Genomic DNA, 23,706 nt, shown 5'->3' on the forward strand with positions numbered 1-23,706 from the left:
TGAAGGAAGTATGAGATGAAGACCTACTTTTTCAAGGTATCCTTGATGTATCTTTTGCCTTTTAAAGGCCAGACATTTTTAATTTTAATGAAGTTCAGCTGACCAATTGTTTTTCTTTCATGGATCACACTTTTGGTGTCTCATCTAAGAAATCTTTGCCTAACTTATAGTCACAAAGGTTTTCCTGTTTTCTTCTTGGACTTTTATAGTTTCGGGTTCATATTTAAGTCAAAGGTTCATACGAGTGAATTTTTGTAGAAGATGTGAGTTGTGGGTTGAGGTTCACTTTTTGGCATATGAAAATCCAGTAGGATTTTTGTTTTGCATTGTTTATCACATGCACTTTTAGAAATAGGATTTAATTTCAAAAGAGATAAATACTATATAGAAATACAGTCTGCACTTACTGGTTATGAGTTCAGTTTTAAAAAGAAAAAGGTTAGTTATGACTACTATATTGATTTTCAAGAACTATCACTGTGCTTTAATTCTCTAAACCAAAAAAGTTAAATTCCGTTGGTCAAAAGATTGTGTTGATGCCTTGTTTCTTCAACCCATTTCATAATAAAATGATGGTAGTATTATGGGGTAAGAAACTAAAAATGTTACATGCCATTTGTCAGGGTAAATTTGAACCAGACATTTAGATCAGCTGAATGAAAAGAGGCCTCAAGGTAAATGTTCTATCTCCAGGAGAGGGTAGGGATACTGGAAATGAAAGGATATAAATTAATTTGCATGAACTAGAAGTCCTTAGGGGGAGATGAAGCCCTGCCACCAAAGACACACGTTGAATTATCAATAGATGGTCCACAGATGCCTCCCAAGAGGAAGTAGGTCTATTTAATGCTTGTATTATTGAGTTAACCTGAGGCCACACACACCGTCTTTGCCCTTTACGGGAGTTGGGCTGGCCTCTCCAGATACATGCTGAACAGATAACTGTTGACTTGAAGATGCATTAATACCTAAGGTTCTTTCAGACCATGAAAATGCATGAATGATGTATATTTGAGGAAGGCTGGTTTTTCGCCGTACTCAAGTTTAGGACCAATTGAGTAATAAACGAGAGAGAGAGAGAGAGAGAGAGAGAGAGAGAGAGAGAGAGAGAGAGAGAGAGAGAGATCGAGATCTAAGCTTTAGATCTGTTCTGGGGAGAAAGGGGTGTGTTGCTGGCCCAATAAGCTTGCTAATACTTCACCCTTGAGTTCAGTGGCTGACCTACCCATCCGCAGGCAGCACTGTACAGCTCCCCCGGGCAGACCCCCACCTCCAAAGACGGGGAGAAGAACCCCCTCTCCCTGTGAGCAGCGGGTGCAGGACAAGCAGAGGAAGGAGGGCTGATCTGAGCCCCTCCCCACCAAGAGGGGAGAGAGGCTACAGGCCGGGAATGCCCCTCTCCTGGAAGTCCCTCCATGTGGAAACAGTGAAGGGTAGAGTGCCTGCTCTTCAGTGCCCTAATCTCCCACTGATACTATGTAGTAATCATTTTTAAAGCTGATAGCATGATGCGCTTGGAAGGCAGAAAGACAGAAGTTTACTCTATTAAGTTGTTAACATATACTATAAATGATTTTAATGTCTTCTGACATTTTAAAAGATTCTGTGGATCTTTAATTTACCCTTATGATATATTTGAGATATCAACAAATGTCCATGGCAAGGGAAAAAAAATCACCAGTAAATTCATAACATTGACGTCTCTGTGCTTATAACTATTAGATTATTCCTGTTTTATTCAGAAGGCATCCACAACAAAATTACTTACTAATATTGGTGCCCTGGTAGGAACTGCTGTGCTTCTGAGATTACAGATATGCTTTACTTTACCAGTGGACATAGTCAAGATAGAGCATGTTAAGATGTCAAATTAGAAATTCAAGTGTAGCTAAATATACTTTGTAGTATTTTTACTCGGTATTAATCCCTCAGACAATAATATCATCATATTTAAACTTGGAAAATATGCATTATGCTGAGTCACTTATATGGATACGCACACACATCTGTACACACGAATGATGCGCGGTGTTCCCGGGACTGTAACTGGTGGGCGGTCGGCGCTGCATTATTCCTAAGCAAGGCTCATCCTCAGCCGCGGGAGGAAGCAGCCCTGCGGGAACCTGACTGCTCTGGAACATGGCTCTCCTTTGCTCTTTGGACTGTTCACCTGTACTCTTGTTAGAAGTGATTTTTGGTTTAGCTATTAGTAAAAGCCAGATGTCCGTACCTTGATGATTTCCTCAGAGAGGCTAAGAGCAAAAAAAACTGCGTTATTTATTTAAGCTCAATCATTGACCTCGTGTGTGACACGTGAACAGACTTTCTTAATACATTGCTGGACAGCGTGATCCATGGGCTTCCATGTGTATCTCTCATGGACCTCCTGTGCACATCATCATCCATACTGTATCCTCTCAAGTGGCTTTTCCCATGATTTATTTTATATTTTAAAAAGAACAACTAGATCTGGGTGTATATACTAGAAAGACCACCTAATGTATAAATATCTGACAGTATAATCATAAAAACCCAGTGTGGTGTACAACAAACTTCATTAGTGACATCATTTGGAAAAGATGAATAAAATACAGTAAAATAAGCCCTATTACATCCGTATATACTATAAAGTGTTCTACCAAAAGGCATTTCAAGATGTTACACAGTTTTTATCATATTGTGATGGTCATAAATACCATATTGTGGAAGGCTCCATTTGCTATAGTGCCAGAGTCCACAGTCCACAGTCATATATAACCATGTTGGAAACTTCATGTAGCTATGATACATTTCTCTCCATTTCTTCCTAAAGAGTAATTACATTTAAATAATTGGGTTGTTTTATCTAAGAATTATTTTCGTCATTTCTCAGGGAGGGAACCTCATTTATTAACCGTTCTTCCCAAGACACATTTGGATGGACTTCATTTACTGTCGGGAAAATGAGATCTGCCTCCTGAGGGGAGAGGGCAGCGCTGTCATGCGGCATCTGTCTCATCCTCTGGCCTCTAAGGAATGTCAAAGTCACTTGGTCAAAAGCTAAGAAGGGTCAAAGCCATTTAAAATGTACAGTTCTTTTTCATGGTCACAAGTGTCTTAATTCATACTGCTAAGTGACATCTCTTGAGCTTGCCAAAATGCATTTTTGGGGTTTTTTCAAGAACTTTTTCCTCTCTTTGGATGGGAGGTTAAAATTGGAGCCTTGTGATCCGGCGAGGTGGGGCCTGTATTCACACTCCGGGGCCCTTGGCTGCATAACTTGGCCACTGACATTAAACTAGCAATGGTCGGCCTTTAAGAAAAAATAAATTACTCCTCTGAGTACCCAGGTCCAAGTGTGCATTCCTGTCATCATTTACTCTCGTGAGACTGAAGTATGTAGAAAATGTCATTGGCAGCTTTTTATGTATTCAGACATGTTTAGTTGTTCAGTGATAGGTCAATATTAATAGAAGTCTAAAAAGTCATCTTTATAAGTCAGTGTTGTTCATCATGTAGAAGATACTTTTTATTTTTTATTCCAGTACATTTAAGTGATGAAGTCTCACAGGAGATAGAGTAACATAACGTAATAATGTTCAGATGTCCAATACTGAAAGACTAGATAGTAGATTTTACAGTTTGGTGGAACTTTAAAACGTATTTAAAGGAACTATTTAAAAGTAGTCCAACTTCCTGTTTCACAGATATGAAGAAATGTGGGCCTCTCTTAGTCCAGGCCACACAAATAATTGGTGGCATAATCACTAATGCCCGGGACAGCGCTAAGTAGCACATTGGCGGGAGATGCAGAAAAGGGCTGTGTGCAATTTCAGAAACAAAGCTATTCTTTAAGAGTTCAGTTCCAATTGCTGAGGACATGGTTCTTCTCTTATTTCTTTACTAGAGGCCCGATGCATGAAATTCGTGCAAGAGTAGGCCTTCGCAGCTGTGACCTCAATCCCTCCCTCGCAGCCGAGGCAGCTGCCTCGATCCTCCCTCACAGCCACAGCGGCTGCAGCCCAGGCTTTATCCCGGAAGGATATCCGGTCTAATTAGCATATTATACTTTTATTATTATATATATTTTCTACAGTGAGCATCTTTTTCAAAGAGGAGAATGTGGGACAGAACAATAAGTATGTGGGTATTCTGTGCCAAGGAACTCCATTAAGGTGTTTATTACTGTTATGTGACATGCCTATTACATCTCCTCAGAAATTTGGATTCACTTTTAACTTGAAAAATGTACACTGAGAATCTCTACCAATTAGTCTCACCTTCCTGTCCCTACTCTGCATTTTCGGCCTTTGGTGTATGGCTGTAACTAAATGATGTCTAGTTAGTAGAGACCAAGCATTTAATAGTCTCTCAATGTCGTGCATGCTGGTGAATAGTGCAAATACTGAAATAAGAAATTCTGGGGAGAAATTTAGTTTCTTTTTTTTAAAATATATTTTTATTGATTTCAGAGAGGAAGGGAGAAGGAGAGAGAGATAGAAACATCAATGATGAGAGAGAATCATTGATCAGCTGCCTCCTGCATGCCCTATACTGAGGATCAAGCCCACAGCCCAGGCATGTGCCCTTGACCAGAATCGAGCCTGGGACCCTTAAGTCCACAGACTGACGCTCTATCCACTGAGCCAAACCAGCTAGGGCAGCAACTAATTTCTTATTTTTAAAACCAACTCCTTCAAGTTGCCTTGTGTATTCTTATAGTTTCTCCAGTAAATAGAAGTTTGTAAAACTTAGTATATAGGTCATAAACGTCACCTTCCTAAAATTATACTGGTGAAATACCTTCAGGACATGGCCAGGTTGTTTCTATATGTAGCTGTATTGAGCTCCTCTGCAATGGCGATATCCCAGGAGCAAAGAAACAAAGGGGATAGAAGTGACAGAGTTACAGCTACTCTTGGGTGGGACCCGCATTAGAAAGGTCCTCTGTGGCTGAAGAAACCGAATGCCCATGGACGTACTAGACAAGTCCTGCCCCTCAAGCAGAGGTGCCATAACATAATAGTCATCTGTACTGCTTCCAGCTGGGTAACCTTAAGAAATTTAGTATAACTTTGTGCCTTGGTTTCCTCATCTGTAAAATGAAGATCATAAAAGAGGCCTTATCTCCTGGGGTTTTTATAAAGATTAAATGAGTTAATGTAGACAAAGCCCATATAAGGGCATCTGGTCCATAGCAAGTGCTCAGTAATAGTCAGCTATTACCATCAGTAGCGGTAGTAGTGATGCTGGCAGTGCCGGTAGTACTAGTAGTAAAAGTCATGATGGGCCGAAACCGGTTTGGCTCAGTGGATAGAGCGTCGGCCTGCGGACTGAAAGGTCCCGGGTTCGATTCCGGTCAAGGGCATGTACGGTCAAGGGCATGTACATTGGTTGCGGGCACACCCCCAGTAGGAGATGTGCAGGAGGCAGCTGGTCGATGTTTCTCTCTCATCGATGTTTCTAACTCTCTATCCCTCTCCCTTCCTCTCTGTAAAAAATCAATAAAATATATTAAAAAAAAAAAAAAAAAAAAGTCATGATGGGTTACATTCTTTGGAGGAGAGCCTCCCTGGTGACTTCAAATACAGGGAGTGGTTGTGCTCAGGTTTCCAGAGTATTAGGTGCTATCTAAGTCAGTAGCACTATATCTTTCTTTATGATGTGACTTTCTTTACAATATAAGCTTCTAGAATTGCATTTATTTTAAGAATTATCTATTTATAATTTACACTCGAGACCTGGTGCATGGATTCGTGCACTGGTGGGGTCCCTCGGCCTGGCCTGCACCCTCTTGCAATCCAGGACCCTTCAGGGGATGTCAGAGAGCCAGTTTTGGCCTGATCCCCGCAGGCCCGATCCAGACAGGAGGGAGTCTGATCCTGTATGTTGAGCATCTGTCCCCTGGTGGTCAGTGCACATCATAGCAACCGGTCGTTTGGTCACTTAAGCTTTTATATATAGAGATGTTTTAAGATTTTTATATATGTTAACCATTACATTAATTTCTATATGCACAAGGTTAAAAATTTTTCAAACAAGTATAGATGACTATAAAAGACAAAAATAAGACTTCTGCCCCGCTGGTGTGGCTCAGTGGTTGAGCCGGGAGGTCACAGTTTGATTCCCGGTCAGCATGCCCAGGTTTTGGGCTGGTTGGGGACAGGCAGGAGGCAACCAATCAGCGATTCTCTCTCATCATTGATGTTTCTCTCTCTCCCTCTCCCTTCCTCTCTGAAGTCAATTAACAACAACAAAAAAGACTTCGTCAACCTCATTCTAGTCTCACTATCCAGCGATAAACACTCTTAACTATTTGTTTTTAGTCTTTCTGGTGGTTTCTTTCACAACTTTACAAACAGTCTATGTATTCATCCATTCAGTGATTGATCCACTTCAGATAGTGCTATTAGATACATTTTTAATATTCTTACCAGCAAGACGTTCTTGTCAGGCCTTTGTTACTAACAAGCTGATACTTTTGTGAAGTTACTTAATCTCTCTCTTTCTTTTCCTGTGTCTATAAAATAAGGAAATTCAGTGAGTTGGTTTCCAGGGCCACTTTTTTAGAAGTATTAGAGAGATTTAAACTAACTTAGGAAAGAAAAAGAAAAACTTGGAGGGTGGGGGGCAGGAGGGGACAACTATTTTGTACCTGGAATTCAGAGGTAAACCTGGTGTGAGGGTTAGACCTGGATCAGATGTCGAGACAGCATCTCAGTTTTAAAAGTCTCTTTCTCTTCTTGTCTGTTATCTCCCCACATGGCTTCAGTTTGTAGGTATGGGTTTCCTTTTTGCAGGGTCTTCCTCCCGTGGCAGCCAGCGACTCTGGGGGATTTGTCCTGATTGGCCTGGCCTGACCTGGACTCTGTACAGGGCGGGGCCACGGTAGGTTTAGTTGTGAGTGCCCAAACACGGAGTTAATAGAGCTGTTGTCATAATCACAACCTGCATGTCTTTTTTCACACAAACAACTGAAAACCTACTTCTGCCCGCCCTGTAAGTATCCTTGCAGGATTTGCTGAAGCCATACGATGATGAGCATCTCACTGTGCTGGGACCAAGGGTTGGGGATTTGCGATTGGCAGACCCACAAGGAATAGGGAAGAAGCCGATCTTATAGAAAGAGGGGGATGTTTTTCCCAGCTGAAGGGAACAATGGTAGATAATAAAAACAGATATCTCCTCCTCTTGGAGCTTCAGGCAACTGTGGTTTCAAGAAGGAACTCCAGTTCTCCTCTGACTCCTGAGTCATCGCTTGCCTTTATGAATGCTCACTGCCATGTCACCAGCCAATGCCCTTTCGCATTCTCCTTCCAGCAATAAAGGGTGCCCTTCCCTTACACATTCTTTAACTTCCTATCAGCAGTTAAGAACTCCTGGCAGTATTTTCGCAATAATTTGAACAACAAGCCCAGACATCAATGCTTCAGATTCCAGCGCCAGCACCGGAGTTCACTGCTGCCTTGTTAGTGACACTCTGTTGGATCTTTATGACCCGCTACACAATGGACACACCGGGAAACTATTTCCCCTTTCTGTCCGGGGACCCAATTTGTTATCTCAGGATACAGTCTATGCTGTGAAAAAGTGGCTGCAGAGCATTTGCAGTGATGGGAAAAAGGGGCCCCCGCTAACGCAGAGAATTGCCTGGAGATGACTCAAGTTCTCAGCAAGTACTGAAAATATCCCAAGGCACTTTCCCTCAAGGTAAACACCAACTTGGGGCATTTTTGACTGATAACCAAATAAAATGGAAAATGGGCGCTGGGACAGGGTGAGCTGCCTGAGACACGATAGAGTGCCTCCCGGGTGCCAAATTAGGAACTGTGCTCCCAGGTTCACAAACATCTCCTATGGAGGATGGGAGCTTCATGTTTTGGATACTAGAAAGACAGAAATATAAGTAGTCATTATTATAAAAGAGCTCTGATTGTTTCCCCTCCCCCCGTTCCCCATGAAAGGACACCTGGCAATCTCTTTGCAGGTGTTTAGTGACATCCGTGTGCAAAGCACTGTGGGAATCATTGAGGACCCTGGCTCTGGGAGACGTGGCTGTGGGTGTGATAATGTCACTGCCAAGCCCTGACAGGCCCAGACCGGCCTCGTGGAGTGGGGCCACGTGGAGGGAGGAGTTGCTAGATGTTATTAGGAGGGGCTTTGGGAAGAGATAGATGTTGAAAGGGGCACAGAAGGATCAACACAACCTCAGTGGATGGAGAGAGATTGTTGGGAACAGCGGGCAGTACATGAAAAAAGACCAAGAAGAAGGAAACCTCAAGGTGAGTTCAGGAGTCAATGAGACTAATTTGGGAGAATAGAAAAGTGGAGATAGAGTAGTAGTTGGAGGTAAAAATATTTAAAAAAAAAAAAAAAAAAAGAACGTTAGGGCTGCCTTGGGCCAAATATTGAGAATCTTCAAATATCAGGCATTATTAGGGGGAGAAACCAGATTGGGGTGAGAGGGACTCTACTTTAGACATGCTAAGTTTTGAGGTGGAGTGGCATGTTTAGGCTAGATGGGAATAGGTAGTAAAAAATATATATAATTGATGAAAGAATGGAATTTTGTGGGAATATAAAGGGGAGAGTTGATTGAAGATGAGCATAGTTATGTTTCCATTTATGTAGCAGCTGTTAGAACCTGAATCTTTTCATATTTTGTATCATTTTTGGTTTATACAGCATTTTATGTTGTTTTGCCTTATTTATTTATTATTTTTTGGAGACTGTTTATGACCCAACTTGAACAATGCAATGAAATTCTCCTTTAGCTCAAGCTGTGATGGAACCAAAAATAGATCTCGGCTGAGATTGGACTTTGTGGCACAAATTGTGGTTTGTAGGTTATGGTTGTTATTGTTCCAACAAATAAGTGTAATTTAAAAATCATTTAGAAGTAAAGCAAACGTTGCTGAAACAAACAAAAAAAGAATTGGAATTCAAGGTTGAGGTCTGGGTTAGAGACAGAGATTAGGGAATGAGGGTAATGCTGTTGACCTCTTGTACCAAGAGAAGGTAAAGAACATTTACATCTTAATGGGATCTGTATAGAGAGCTGGCCAAGGACCAGTGAGGGAAATGGGGTGCCATGTGCAAGGTAGAAGGACAGGAATGGTTGGTGGTGTCAGTGGTGGCAAGGAAGGAAGGGGTGGGAGCTCACACTGTCAGAAGGTACAGAGGTAGGAATGACAGAGGAAGGTCTGGGACTGTTGAATGCGGGTCCCGAGCATGGCATAATCCTATCTTCATGTTGAACAGAATACCTTAAAATAATGGTTAGGCCCTGGCTGGTGTCGTTTAGTGGTTAGTGTCAGCCTACACACGGAAGGTTCTCGGGCTCAATGCAGATCAAGGGAACATACCTGCGATTCAGGTTCGATCCCTGGCCCTGGTCCAGGCACTTGTGGAGGCTACCAATCAATGTGTCTTTCTCACATAGATGTTGATGTCTCTCTCTCTCTCCCCCCACCCCCCATTCTCTTCTTCTTCCTCTGCCCTCTCCCTCCCTCCCTTCCACTCTCTCTAAAAATCAGTGGAAAAAATATCCTCAGATGAGGATTAACATTAACAAAAATAATAATTTTTAGAAGGTTTATAAAATCAGGTCAAAGGACCAAAAAAGTTTTGTGGCCAAAAGAGGGGAAAGGCTTATTAACAGAACAGTGGCGACGGAGCCACTGAAATGGTTCACGTTTCTTTAAGGGAGAACATTATAGCAGAACCACATCCAACCCAATTCCCATGGGAACTGTTCGAGGCACACAAAAACCAAAAGCTGTTCTTCCTAATTTTTGGACAGAATTTGTCTACAAGTATATGTGTCTTAAGAAAAAAAAAGTAAATGATGTTAACCAATTAGGTGATGATTATTCATAGTAAAAGTACCCCCCCCCCCCAAAGGTATCCTTTTTATAAGATTTACTATGGAATTATTTTAGTTTGCCTCTAATGCCTTCAAAATCTATTATTGTTAACCAAAAAAATAAAAGATATATTCATCTTTCAAAAACAGCTGAAACATGCGAAAACAGCATACGTATAAAGTTGATATATGTATACAGATATAGAGCAATATACTTGAACTTGGTGAGTTGTTTACAGTTCCTTTAACACTAGTTCCTTCATAATGTTTAAATGTTACTGGGCTAAAGAGTAAGGATCATAAAATCTGAAAATTTATTAGGACCATACAGATATTACATTATAAATTTTCACTTTAAAGTAGAGAAACTGGGCTCCAGAGAGGATAAGTGAATTATCCAAAGTCATAAATACCTCGTGGCCAAGTGCAGTTGAACTATTTGAACATTTCTCTAGTTTGGTTGAGTCTGTGTTCATACTTGTAAATAACCTGTGTGACCATGGCTTTATCTGTGCAAGATATCTTACTTACAAAAACACAGCTTGGAGAAGCACAGTTTTCCTAAGAACTACCTTAGAAAAACAGCTGTGTGACCCTGAGTGCTGTATAACTTGATGGCACAGCTAGTGTTGTACTTTACAGAAATCTGGGGGATTTTAATAAGATTCAACAGGATTTATTGAGCATCTTACAGGTGAACAGAGAGGGAGATATTGAAGATGAAATGTTTGAAAGGAGTCTAGAGAAGTAAAAATACTGTTATTTGTCTTTCAGTAGAATAAAGCCATTTGGTGAAAAAGTATAGAATAAAGCCATTGGGTGAGTAGGTAATGGTTGTTACTTTTGAAAGATATGACTCTTTGCCCTTAGTAATAATTCATTCTTACAAATACAAACTACACACCACTGTTTTAGATATTCAACTCAGCAAACATAAACTAATATGGAAATGACACAGGCTGGGACAAGACTACCAATGATAAAAATGGAAATTTGAGTAAACATTAATCAAATGAAACCCTAAAATATACAAATTATTTACTTCATTGTAAGACTGAAAGTTGAGTATTTGTCTATCTTCCCCACCCCTCCCCCTCCAATTCTTTATAATCTCAGAGGAATTTTATACCTAAGTTCCTCAACATCTATCGCTCAGGTGGCTTTTCCTTGGTTGTTCTAGTTAGAAATGAGATCCCTGATTTGCTTCAAGCATTGACAGAAAAGATGGGAGAACAGGTTTTTTCTTTAAAAATGTACTTCGTCTATGTTAAGAATTGATATCAAATATTTTCAGTTGGAAACAGTCCATATTAGTTCCTTTTCAGGCCCACTAAATTAGCATATTTTTATAAGAATCAGCAGCTAATGCCTTCCTGCTGTTTTCACTGGCCTGTGTGGCAACAGAAATGAAAATTATTTAAGGCATTTCACTGTGATGTGGAGTTGATGCTTTTAGAACCTGACCTCACATTCCTCCCCCAGAAAAGGCTAAGGCTGACATGCCCGAGCGCCACGTCACTGGGCTTCACCAGGCTTATCAAGACCGTAAATACCTCCGGAGCCGGTCCCTTATCACATACGATTTATATTGGGATACACATCCTCTCCTCTCCTCTCCGTGGGGCTGTCAGTGCCTGGACCACGTCCTGCCTCGGGCCCTTCGGCCTTCACAGAGCCAGGTGACGGCCTACCCCACGGAGCACCGGATCTCCCTGCACCTCCGAAAGGAGAATTCTCTGCAATGGCCAGTGGGCTGCAGGGTTCGAGTCTGACGAACCGCACGTGCTGTTACTGGCCTTCATCAGAACACCATCTCCCAACCTCTCTCCGTCCTTATTCCTTGTGCCCCATGAGAGACACAGCCAGCCTGTGGTACTCCGGAGACTTTCCCAGGAGGATTATGACTTGGTCAGCAGTTGCTCCCTCTCTTTCTCATGGTACCTGGAGTGACTTCACATAGAGATCAGTGTTATGTATGAAGACAGAAAGAACTGTTTTTTCTGTAGCACGGCCCAGTGCAGGTCTCATTCTAGGTGGGAGAGACGAGCCTCTCTAAAGAGACTCAGGTCCTGTGCTCATTTCACTTCTTCCTTGAACCCTCCTAGGTAGTTCACTGCACTCGGTCCTGGCTCTGTCTAGAGTCAGCGTGATTTACAAAGGGCTCGGAATGAATTAAAGATCAAAGAAATGGTCTTTTAAAAAGAAACCTGTGTCATTTTTGCAATATCTGTTAAACACACATTCCCAAAGTGGTCAGTTTTGATTGTAACATTCTTGGATTTGTGGTACTTTGTAGACAACCCATGTCTACCACTCCCCTCTCCCCCAACTTTATGGGGAATGTATGTAAATTCAGTTATTTTTCTACTTACACCCTCCCCTAAACCCAATGCAGTGCATTCTCATTTGGCTTATATTAGCCTAATTGTACTGTGTAAATAACTGTTCTCAAGACTATGATTTCCATAAGAGGGGCAACAAGAACTTAGTGCTAAACCAAGTAGGCTGGTAGATGCTGAGCCTCACCAAGTGGACCTAGATTCTATGACGTGAAGGCCTGAGTAACAGAACAAGAACAACAACATTGAAGCACAAATCTAATCAAGTTGTAGATGGAACTTTAAGGAGTACACCCTGACCTGCAGTCCTTGTAGGAGGTGCATATTCTATCTATTTTATAAGTCCTCAGAATTAATATATTGAACTGTCTCATACATAAGGTCCTGAGCTAATCCCAGTCAGAGAGGAATACCCCCTAATTATCTTCATTTGAACATTTTTAAAATTCCCCAGCCCATATGGGGCACTCTGTTACAGGACTGCCCCTTGGGCTGTGCCTGACAGCACAGTGAGGTAAGAAACTGCCGCCAGAAACAAGCATCGGTGTTGTCACTGATGCATCGGCCGTGCTTCGTGCTGGGCGGGATGTTGTGAGGGAGCTGGCTGAGGGTTGTGAGGATGCTGCAGTGTCACAGTCCCTGTGCTTATAAACAGCAGGACCAGAGCAGCTCACCCTTCAGAGGGAGCAGTATTGCAGCTCTGTGTCCTGCAGTGGCCTCTGTATCACACAGTAAAAAATGAGAGGGAATATATAAACCAGCAGCATATTTATTCTGAAAGCACTGATGATCCCAAGAGCTTCCCCAGACAGTGATGAATGCTCCGTCGTTATTGGTGTGAGCAGGGGATGAACTGCTGCTCGCAGGCCAGACAATGCTCCAGAGGCCGGCTGGGAATTTCCAATTTACATAGAAGTTGTTTTCCAGAAGTTCACTTTCACATCCTTTATTTTGAGCTTGGGCGGCAGCCCCCCGCCCGCTCCCCCACCCGGAGAAAGGGTGATATGCAGTAACAATGACTGACTTGTATTCAGTCTTTCCTTCTTTACTGAGCACTTTGGAGAGAATGATATAGCTCAGCTATGGAGCCAACCAGGTTCTGTCCTTAGACAGGTGACTTGACCTCACTAATCTGTGGGGAATTTAAAACATGGGGACAATCACTGCAGCCCTCCCCGGGCTGTAAATGAGTCATGACAAGTGCTGTCCCTCTTCTCCCACCCCCACTGTGGCCATGTGAGCAGAAGGTTGAGGAGGAGGCGCGAGGCCAGCCATCTCGCCCCCCACCCCTAGTTCCCTGCGTCCCCATGTGCCATTGCCATTGTCAGTGCCAGCTCCTTGCAGGGGGCACAGATGAGGAGAGTTCCCTACAGTAAGGAAGATGTTATCTCCATTTTAAAATCTCTGCTTTGTAAAGTAACCAGGATGGATGGGTTGTCTCTCCTGCTGCGGGACATTTGTTGAGCTTCTACGATGCCCCAGGCACTGTGCTCACGGAATCCTCACAGTCACCCCACCGTGAGGAGCTGGCGGAGTTGTGCTCCAGGCCAGGACCACCCAACTGCCAGTCGCCTTTTTCTCCCGTTACCCCACTGCCGCTGGCTGGCACTGCCTCCAGGCGGGTGGCAGAGGTTACTGAATTGGAAAGTAAACTGCATTCTACATCTGTCTGTCAATGCTGAAACTTTGCCTCATTCAACAATCTGTAAAACTTGTGCCCAAACCATTGCAGGGGGCAGGGGAGGTCCCTCTGGGGAGCAGGGATCTTGAGTGTCTGTAATGTAGGAGAATCCACTGAGCTAGTATTTACATATTCCCTTCCTGAGCTGCCAAGATCCTCTCTCATAGTGGTCCCATTTCACCCTAAAAAAAAAAAAATCAAATTTGAAGTCAGATATTCTTGAATATATTCTTAAATATGTAAATATTTAAAATCTTGACTAATGATCCAGACCCTAAAGGCCCTATAACTGCATAAGAGTTAAATCCTTAGAAGGCAAAGATGACCACAGACTTCTAAAAAAATCATGTTGAAGGTCAGGGTTCTTTTTTACTTTCTTTAAAAAAAAAAAAGTTTTCCAATTACAGCTGACATTCAGTATTATATGATTTCAGGTGTACAGCATTAGACATTTATATAACTTATGAAGCGATGCCCCTAAAAGTCTAGTACTGGGTCAGCGTTCTGTTAGGTGGACATGTCTGGTGTAGGGAAAGGGGCCAGGGACAGACGGGTCTAACTAACCTGGCTCAGGCAGGTAATGCTCCGTGACCTTAAGCAAGTTACTTACTAGTAAAATTCCTTTCCCATTTGTAAAGGGACTATGACAGGTACATGACAAAAAAAATCCAGACATCTCACTTCCTTAAGTATTTAAAACTTTACAATTGAAGGAGGGGTTGGAGTAGGGCCTTTCTTAGTCCTTTTGAATCGAGGGTGTGGTGGGGAGAGGGGAAAAAAGCTGGGTGGGGTTTGATGGAGTAGGTGTGCAAAAACGGAAGACTTGAACTTTGACACTCAAAGTCTAGCTGCAACCAGGGCTGTCTAGAACTTTTAATCTAAATGTTCAGCCTTTACCCAGTATTTCCAAGAGGTTCTATTCAGTGTCATTTTATTTCGTTTTCAGAGAAAAGGGCTGCTGAAAAAATGGGGAAACCAGGAAAGTGATGAATTTTTATAATAAATAACTTTTAAGTAATTTCCAAAGGCCACAGGTAATCTTCCCTTTCTGGTACCTTTCATTTCTTTTGCCTTTTTATCTCGGTAAAATCAATTTTTATTTTAAAAAACAAAACAAAAACTTGCCCGGCTGGTGTGGCTCAGTGATTGAACATCAACCTATGAACCCGGAGGTCATAGTTTGACTCCCAGTCAGGACACATGCCCAGGTTGCGGGCTCGATCCCCAGTGTGGGGCGTGCAGGAGGCAGCCACCTCAGAATCCAGGTGTCAGACCCATTTAATTCAGGTATTTTTTAAATGATGATTTGCACAGAAAGCAAGTCAGACCCTTGAAGATTCAAAATAACTATTTTGCTCTCCCTTCCCCCACCCCTCAAATTCCCTGAATATTGTCTTCCCCACCCAGTGCAGAACGGGGGAGAGTGGAACCCTAGCAAAGCTCCTCATTGCAGTGTACACTAGTAGCCAGAACACTAGGATGCCTCTTCGTTTCTTGTGAAATGCTACATTAATACTTTCTGGAACTGTCACGACTAAAAGCAGCATCTCAGCAGCTTTGAGCCCACTTGACTTGGCAAACTGGGTGGTTCTTTTTAATGCCCCAGTGAGTAGGCTGGAGCCCATACAGAAAGTTAGAGCCAGTATGGTGGTGGTCTGGGCTTTGCTGCTCTGACCTCTTTGAAGACTGGCTTCTCTGGAGCCACTCCCTAACCCTGGGTAGAGGACCCATCACACCACACACAAGGTATGACATGATGTTTGCAGCAGCTGCGCCAGAGCCGCTACACAGCGATTTGCTGATGTCAGGCCAAGCTTAAAGTCCCTCAAAATGCAGGCTGGCCCAGGGTAGGGGCGCTGTGGCTTTGAGGAGGTCCCCACAGACCACTCCCAGCCCAGGTGCACAGGAATGGGATGCATTCCAGGAATGGGATGCATTTTGCCACAGCTAGGAAATGAGATGGTAAAGGCAGGGCGGTCAGAAAGGAGTGTTTGGGGATTCAGAATGAGAGCACTGCATGATGGGTCTTAGAGCTGGTGGGTGGTTTTTATGAGTTCTATTCCTGGGCCGGTTCTAAACACATGAGCACAGAAGCACATGTGCTAGACAACCGCACAGACATCCGGACTTGGGTGTCCTGGTGAATTCCAGCAGTGGCAGGGGTGCTTGTAAAATGCTGAGAGTACGTTCCATGGGACCCACAGAGTTCTTTGGTGTTGGAACCTGGAAGCTCTGCGCATTATTAAGCATGTGGGATCATCTTCTCTTTATAATTTTTAGTTCCCCAAAATGTGTAATCACCCAGTAATCACTTTACTGGGTGATTACAGAAGCGAAGAGCAAATAGGACTTTTTTGCTGATGTTCCCACAGCTAATGATGCTTAATAACAGATCTAAATCTTGTTTTATACCTTTACCAGCAGCTTCAATTCCTGATATTGCTTTGGATGTATAAAAGCTTCATTTTTAAAGATGAAATACCTATGGACATATATCAGCTGCCTCCTGCATACCTGGGGCATGCAGGAGGCAGCTGATATATGTTTCACTCTCACATCGATGTTTCTCTCTCTCCCTTCCTTTCTCTCTAAAGAAAAGGTTTAAAGTTGGGAACATAGCTTTTTCCCTATTGGTGGAATGAATATGCGACCTGTTTTATCTGCTTGTTATAGTGCCACCTTCTGTTGAAGTTCGTTTTGATAGCCATTAGTCACTATGCAGTGAATAAGGGAAAACAATCTATATATAAAATTCAGTTAAAAAGGAAAGCTTCTGAGTAAAATATAGCTAATTGCTAACTTTAACAATTCAAAAATTAATTTAAAATTTTAATTCAAAACTAAAAATTCAATCTCTTCTTGGTGGTGGAAAGTACTTGGGGAATTAAAACTGCATTAGTATAAAATTAATAATTTGTTATTCCTTATTAAACACCTATATTGTTTTTATTTTTTTATTTTTTTATTCTTTTTTAAAAAATATTATAATAAGTATTACAAAGGGTATTACATATGTGTCCGTCCCCCACCCCCTGCCCTTGACAATCCCCTGCCCTCCCTTACCCCCCAGTGTCTTATGTCCATTAGTTATGCTTATATGCATGCATACAAGTCCTTCGGTTGATCTCTTACTCCCTTCCCTTCTGCCCCCCAACCCTCCCTGGCCTTCCCACTGCAGTTTGACAATCAGTTTGAGGCAGCTCTGCTTCTGTATCTATTATTGTTCAAAAGTTTGTAATGGTCTTTATTATCCATGAATGAGTGAGATCATGTGGTATTTTTCCTTCATTGACTGGCTTATTTCACTTAGCATAATACTCTCCAGTTCCATCCATGCTGTTGCAAATGGTAAGAGTTCCTTCTTTTTTACAGCAGCATAGTATTCCATCGTGTAGATGTACCACAGTTTTCTAATCCATTCATCTACTGATGGGCACTTAGGCTTAAACACCTATATTTTAAAAATAGATATTATTCCATATGATTTAGACATGGCACAAAATAGCTAATATTTTTATCAACATTTATTAAGGTTTGTATAAAAAATTGGCATTTCAGATTACTAAAATTTCAGGCATGGTAAGTTTTCCATATTTTTAGGGAACAAATGCAGAAATTGCAATGGATCTAACCTCCCAAATCAGCCTGTGGTATTTCTCAAAGGCAGAGTTGACAGCATGAAGTAGGCAAAATGGACTAACCTAAGTCTGCCAAAAATAACTCCTATCAAGTGGGTTTTTTCCTTTTAATTTTCTCATTCTGATAAAATTCTTGCTCTAAAAATTGACTACAAATGAGAGGACTGAGACTCGTGTCAAACGTTTTTCTTTAAATACTTCTGTTCCATGAAAATGAAATATGACTCTTGGAAGTCGGACCGAATCCCCATCACGATCTGCAAACTGATTTGAGTCATTCGGTAAAACTTAAATCAGACACTGAGCTCGCAGATCACACTGAATTGACTCCAGGCGGATAACCTGTGCCTCATTGTCCAGGTGCAGCGTGGAGCTGGCAGGCATGGGAGTGAGTTATACGTTCACAGCTTAACCTCCCTGCACCAAAGGAACGTTCCTTCCGGCTCCCTCTCTGAAGGTGTCGCTTTTGTCTCTCTTCCCAGGGACCCTCTGAAAATCCAGCAACTGCAGAACCAGATCCGCCTGGAGCAGGAGGCCAGTGCGCGGCACCCGGTGACCGGCACCCCGTGCAGCGCGCCCCCCTCGCCGCCCTTCCCGCCGCCCCCCGCCTTCCCCGAGCTCGCGGCCTGCGCGTCGCCCTTGGCCCTGGAGCCCATGAGCGCACTCGCCTCGCGCGCCGCCCCCGCCATGCAGTCCTCCGGCTCCTTCAACTACGCGCGCCCCAAGCAGTTCATCGCGGCTCAGAACCTCGGTCCCGCGTCCAGCCAAGGCACCCCGGCCTCCAGCCCCAGCTCCTCCAGCCTCCCGTCGCCCATGTCCCCGACACCGAAGCATTTTGGCCGCGCGCCCGCGCCACCCTTCGCGCAGCCCTTCGGCACCGAGGCCGAGGCGCCGTGGAGTCCATCCTCGCCATCGCCCCCGCCGCCGCCACCCCCGGTCTTCAGCCCCACCACGGCCTTCCCGGTGCCCGACGTGTTCCCGCTGCCGCCGCCGCCACCGCCGCTCCCCAGCTCGGCCCCGGCCTCCCACTGCGCCTCCCCCGCTGCCCGCTTTGGCCACAGCCATTCGCCCGCGGCCTTCCTCAGCTCCATGCTGCCCTCGCAGCCGCCGCCTGTCGCAGTCAACGCCCTGGGCCTGCCCAAGGGCGTCACCCCCGCGTGAGTGACAGCACCCCCCTCCCCCCCTCCCCTCCCACCTGAGGTTGCCCGGCCCCTTCCCCATGCACCACTGACCTGCAGCCCAAAGGGGTACCCCTGTCACCTTTTTACATACCTACCTTCTTCCAATTTTTAAATTCTCTTCACTTGGCCAAGCTGTTCTTGCATAGCCACCTTACCGTTGCTAAGAGCAGCACTTTCTTCTGCATTACCAGGAGATCTCCTCAGGAGCTCCCCAAATCTAAGCAGTGCTTTTACATTCGATGGCAGTGGGGTCAGCTACCATTTCCTGAGCATAGTGCAGTTCACGTGTGTTCCCTCACTTGGTACACTTCTAAGATATATGAAGGGTTCCAGTAGTCGAACAGTTTGCCGGGGTCACACAGCCATCACATGGAGATTTGAATCCGTGCCTGTCTGACTCCAAATCCATGCGCATACCACCAAACTATGTACAGTGGGGCCTTGACTTACGAGTGTCCCGACTAACGAGTTTTTTGAGATATGAGCCGTCTCGGCCGATTTTTTGGTTTGAGTTGCGAGCTAAAATTCGGGTTACGAGCCAGCTTCAGATACCCCACCCCTAGTTGGCGCAGCGAACGTCACAGTGAATGCCACAACATCAGCCCAGCATCATGTGTCATTGTAATGGTGGAAATTGATTTGACATACGAGTGATTTGAGTTATGAGCTCCATCACGGAACGAATTAAACTCGTAAGTCAAGGCCCCACTGTACAGTCAAAATCAGTTCTCCTATGTCTCCTATCTCGAACAATTCAGTTCTTGACCAAGTTGTTCACAGGAAAAAAAAATGTCTCGGTTACTGACCAAAACTTCAGTTTTCGGCCTGACAGCCCTTTCATGTTGATACCTCAGCATGACAAAAAGTATCTCTCAGGCAACAAATAAAGGAGTGAATGCTTTTGTTGCTGGCAAAATTCACGATTCGCACAATTTTAAAACATAAAGAGGCCATCAAGAGCGCTAATGTTGCTAAGGATGTGAAAGTGCTCACAACACAGCAATCCCACAGAGGTGTATGGGTAGAAAAACTGTTGTTGATCGGGTAAAGGAAAGCAGTTAGGCAGTGACAGTATTTCGAAGGCAGTGATATATGAAAAATCCCTTTAACGCTAGTAGGGGGTGGTTCCATAAATTTAAGAAGTGTTTACTTAACGGTTAAACAGTACATGAGACATATACTGTATATAAGAAAGGTTAAAACGGAATCATTTGGGAGTCTGGGACAGATTAATTCCATTTACATTATTTCTAATGGGGAAAAAGGATTCGGTTCTGAACCATCACTTCTCAAACAGCCTTTCAGAGTAAACTGAGTTTGAGAGACGAGGTTCCTCTATATCTTAATATTTCAGATCAGTATTACAATAGAGGTGGAGGGGCTTGGTTATTAAGTATATACAATGTTTTTGAACTATCTAAATTAACAGAATTAACTTACATTTAGGTAGTGATTGACTGGCTGGGGGTGCATGTAAATGTCTTTATGTTGGTGATGCAGATAAGTGAGGCCGTGTGCGATCTAGTGAAGAAATGATGGTGCCAGTCTGACCCCAGCCAGCAGTGATCCAGGGGAGGTGATGGGGATCCTCTGTTTCTCTCTTTGCATTTTATCTCATACCTGTCTTTCCTTCTGTCACAATGATGGCATGCAGCCCTCTGACATTTTTAAATAGAAAATTTATGAAGATAAATACGATGATAGCTACAAAAGTACAGTAAAGCCTTCAAAGGAACATCGTACGGGTGTTTGGCATGTCTTGGGGAAGAGCGGGTGTGTGAAAGCTAGCACCCGCTCATTTTACTGAAGAGTTCAGAAATAAGTACGTGCTAGCAGAGGTCAAGCCAGTTCCCATGTCTCAACTCCTCCTGTTGAATCCCTGCTCCAGAGTCTGCCAGAATCCCAATATTGCTCAGAGAGAAAAGAAGGAAACTCTACTACAGAATATAAATGAGAAGGATGCTGGCTATTCCCATCTGTGTGGAAGGTTTTCCTTTCTGGGCTGCACTAACGCCGCCTTAGAAAGCATTGCTGTTTGACTTTGACAGGGCGTGTCAAGGCGCTTTGGTTAGCAGTGTCTTGTTTTGTCAGGCACCTTCTAAATGTTGATTACATGAACTCAAAATCTGGCTTCTTCTCAAATCTTTATTGGAAAAAGTTCAGTCAAATGAATACATAAATAAGTGAAATAAAGGAGAGGTCTGTGTGGTAATGATGTGATAATGGGCTTCTACTGAAAGTTGAGTCAGAGGGATTGCCTGAGAAAACCTTTCTTTCTCCCCTGCTTCTCTGAGCTAGGAAATGAAGCATTATCTTGATACAAAGACACTAACTGCCCGCTTCAAGAAGTGGGTGTTGCTTGCATGACACTTTATCCTCTCTTGTAAGACGAAATGGTACCAAATCTTGCTTCCTAGCAAGATAAGTACTATATAAATAATTTACTCCTCCTCATGTGGGACTTTGATCAAAGAGTAGTCTACCAAAGGCACTGGGTGGCCATGCCTTTTCCTAAATAGAAACGATGGTTTTATTCTGATCTTGGACTTTGAAATTATCTGAAGAAGATAAAAACCTTAAGAGGTTTTAAGATCTTAACCTCAAGTAACAGAAGCACTTGCTTCTTATCAGCATGTATCGCAGTGACTCGTTTTATAGAGTCAACATATTTTATACTTGCCTCCACTAGAGTCCAGTAGCTCCTGCCTTTTCTTTTAAGTTAATGGAGAAGTCATGCTGGTTTTGTGGCTGTACAAAACTGTCCCCAGAGATAGTTAGGTGCTAGGACCCCGAAGATAAGTGGCAATGCCAGGCAGCAGATATTTAGCTCTGTGCCAGCCCAGCAAGTCATCGTTATATGGCTATCCTCTGTCTTCTAGAGATGTCCTGTTGCTAAGTCACACACTTGGATTCTTTCTTTGGGTTTGATACATGTAACTTGTAGAACATTTTTTTCCTCTGGCATAAAGTGAGGAACATTTTTTTCCTTGCTTGTATTCTGAATGAAAAACAAAAAGGTAGCTCTTTATTCATGATAATAAGCCACATAATTTGCCAAAGACTGAGTGTTCCTTTCGGGGCTGCCACAACTAACTGGCATCCGTGAACTTGGAGGAACTGCCAGACTCTTGTGAGATGAATCTTTTCAATTACTTTCATTCATATGTCATTGGTTACTCATGGTCATTGTGACAGCAAATTCAGTGTCACTTGTGTTATTTCTCTAACTCAGGGGTGGGGAACCTTTTTCCTGCCAAGGGCCATTTGGATACGTATAACATCATTTGTGGGCCATACAAAATTATCAACTTAAAAATTACTCCGCTATATTTGGTCAAACATTTAATTAATTCACCTCTAATGCCTTGGCAGGGCCAGACCGAATGGTTTCTCGGGCCTTATGTGGCCCTCGGGCCAGACATTGCCCACCCTTGCGTCTAATTGGACGGTTCTGGCGTATGTGTCAAGTTGTAGTAAATAGATTGATGACACATCTCAGTGAAGTAGAAATACATTAGTTTTTGGGGGGTTTTGGCTGCCTTGTTTTACCAAAATTTTTATAAATTTCAGATACCTGTTTTTTGATTCAATTGCATACCAGCCGTTTTAGTCTGTCTGCATGTTTACCGTTGTCCTTGTTAAAGAATAGGTTGGTTATTTACTAACTTTCTAAATGGTCTGTGGAGATAAGGTTCTGTTTCTCAAATATCTGGGTAGCAGAGGTCGAGGCGGGGGACACAGGCCATGGGTGCCCGTGATCACCACAGTCAGGAAGACAAAGGAGAGTGAGCAGCCTGGCAGCAGCGGCAGTCGGTTGCTGGTTTGGGGAGCTTCCGCACCAGGGGTTCCTCTGGTGCCTTTCTTCAGGCTGCCAAGTCCTCCCCCAGGTTCCCGGGGTCACCAGCAGAGGAAACAGCGCCCTCCTCACAGCTGCGGATACCCGCAGATGTGAAGGTGACTGGATCTCAGGTGGAGGCAGCGAGGAGAACACGCCTTAGAAAGAAATGTTTGCACTTTTATAAAAGGAGTATCTTCCATTCCCCTCACAAATGTGGACAGGTTTACAGTTCCCATTGCTGTAACCCCTTTCTTCTACTCAACCCAGTCCATCAGCCCTGAGAGCTAATAAAATCCTAAAAACTTGGGAATGGCACCCGGAGGCAGTGCTGCAGCCCTGTCTGTGCTGGTCTCTGAGCAGCTGCGCCACCCTCAAGGGGAACCATATCAGATCCAGCCCAAAAACTGATTGGCACTGTGCTTTTTGCCCACCTTGGCATTCTTGGCATCTGTTCTCACAGAGGGGTGCCCCATAGCCAAAGTGCTGCACTACTGCATATTCTTCGTTGCCTCTCCTAGAAGTAGGGCTTTGGTTTGAAACATTACCCGACGTTTGTCAAGAATAAAAGCCGGTCTCAGTAAGAGCCTTTATACAGATGTATTGAGAGCCTTTATTCTGCAGGCACTCGGCCCTTTATAGACATGATCTCACTGTCCCTCTCCCTCCCTCCCCCCCCCCCCCCCCCCCCCGGGCGTGTATAAGAAACAGGTAGGTGGGAATACTGTCCTCATTCAAGGTGACAGGCACCAAGAGGTGAGGAGATTTCCCAGGGTGCTAGAATAAGCTTAAGCAAGGAGGGGAGTCATTAGATCTAATGACTTGCCCCGGCTTATCTCTAAAACATCTGATGTCTGTTATTTCTTAATGAAAGAAAACTGCTACAGACCAACAAAGCAAAATCGCCCGAAAGTTCGAAAACAGATGCAAATGCACTTCAGTTTTCAAGTCAAGACAGTGGTTGGATAGTAACTAGTAGAAAAGACAGAAGCTGCATTGGACCCTGCAGACATGACCCCGGGTTCCTGTCCTTCTGTCCTGCAGAAGGCTGGTGAGCGGGGGCCTTGTCACGCCCCATTAGAGGCTGAGGCTGAGGCTGACAAGCCTAGCCCAGAGCCTTGTCATTGGGCTCATTAGGGTCCTAACAGTATGCCATAGAGGAATCTACACAAAGTTGCAACCAACCCT

General features: G+C 43.7%; 1 protein-coding gene across 6 annotated transcripts in view; it reads left to right on the top strand.

The window, feature by feature from the left end:
- PALLD (palladin, cytoskeletal associated protein) overlaps nt 1-23,706 on the top strand; it is a 410,231-nt gene that overhangs the window by 350,182 nt on the left and 36,343 nt on the right. For 4 of the 6 annotated variants that reach the window (XM_070415445.1, XM_070415446.1, XM_070415447.1 and 1 more), the window contains one exon: nt 17,985-18,659. The exons of the other annotated variants lie outside the window; for them this stretch is intronic. In XM_070415445.1, coding sequence (XP_070271546.1) covers nt 17,985-18,659 — 675 coding nt within the window. The remainder of the gene's footprint in view (nt 1-17,984; nt 18,660-23,706) is intronic. 6 annotated transcript variants of the gene reach the window in all.

Source organism: Myotis yumanensis, unplaced genomic scaffold (genome assembly GCF_028538775.1).
Source record: "Myotis yumanensis isolate MYYU_CA2020_CCGP unplaced genomic scaffold, mMyoYum1.0.hap1 SCAF_5, whole genome shotgun sequence".
Classification (NCBI taxonomy): Eukaryota; Metazoa; Chordata; class Mammalia; order Chiroptera; family Vespertilionidae; genus Myotis; species Myotis yumanensis.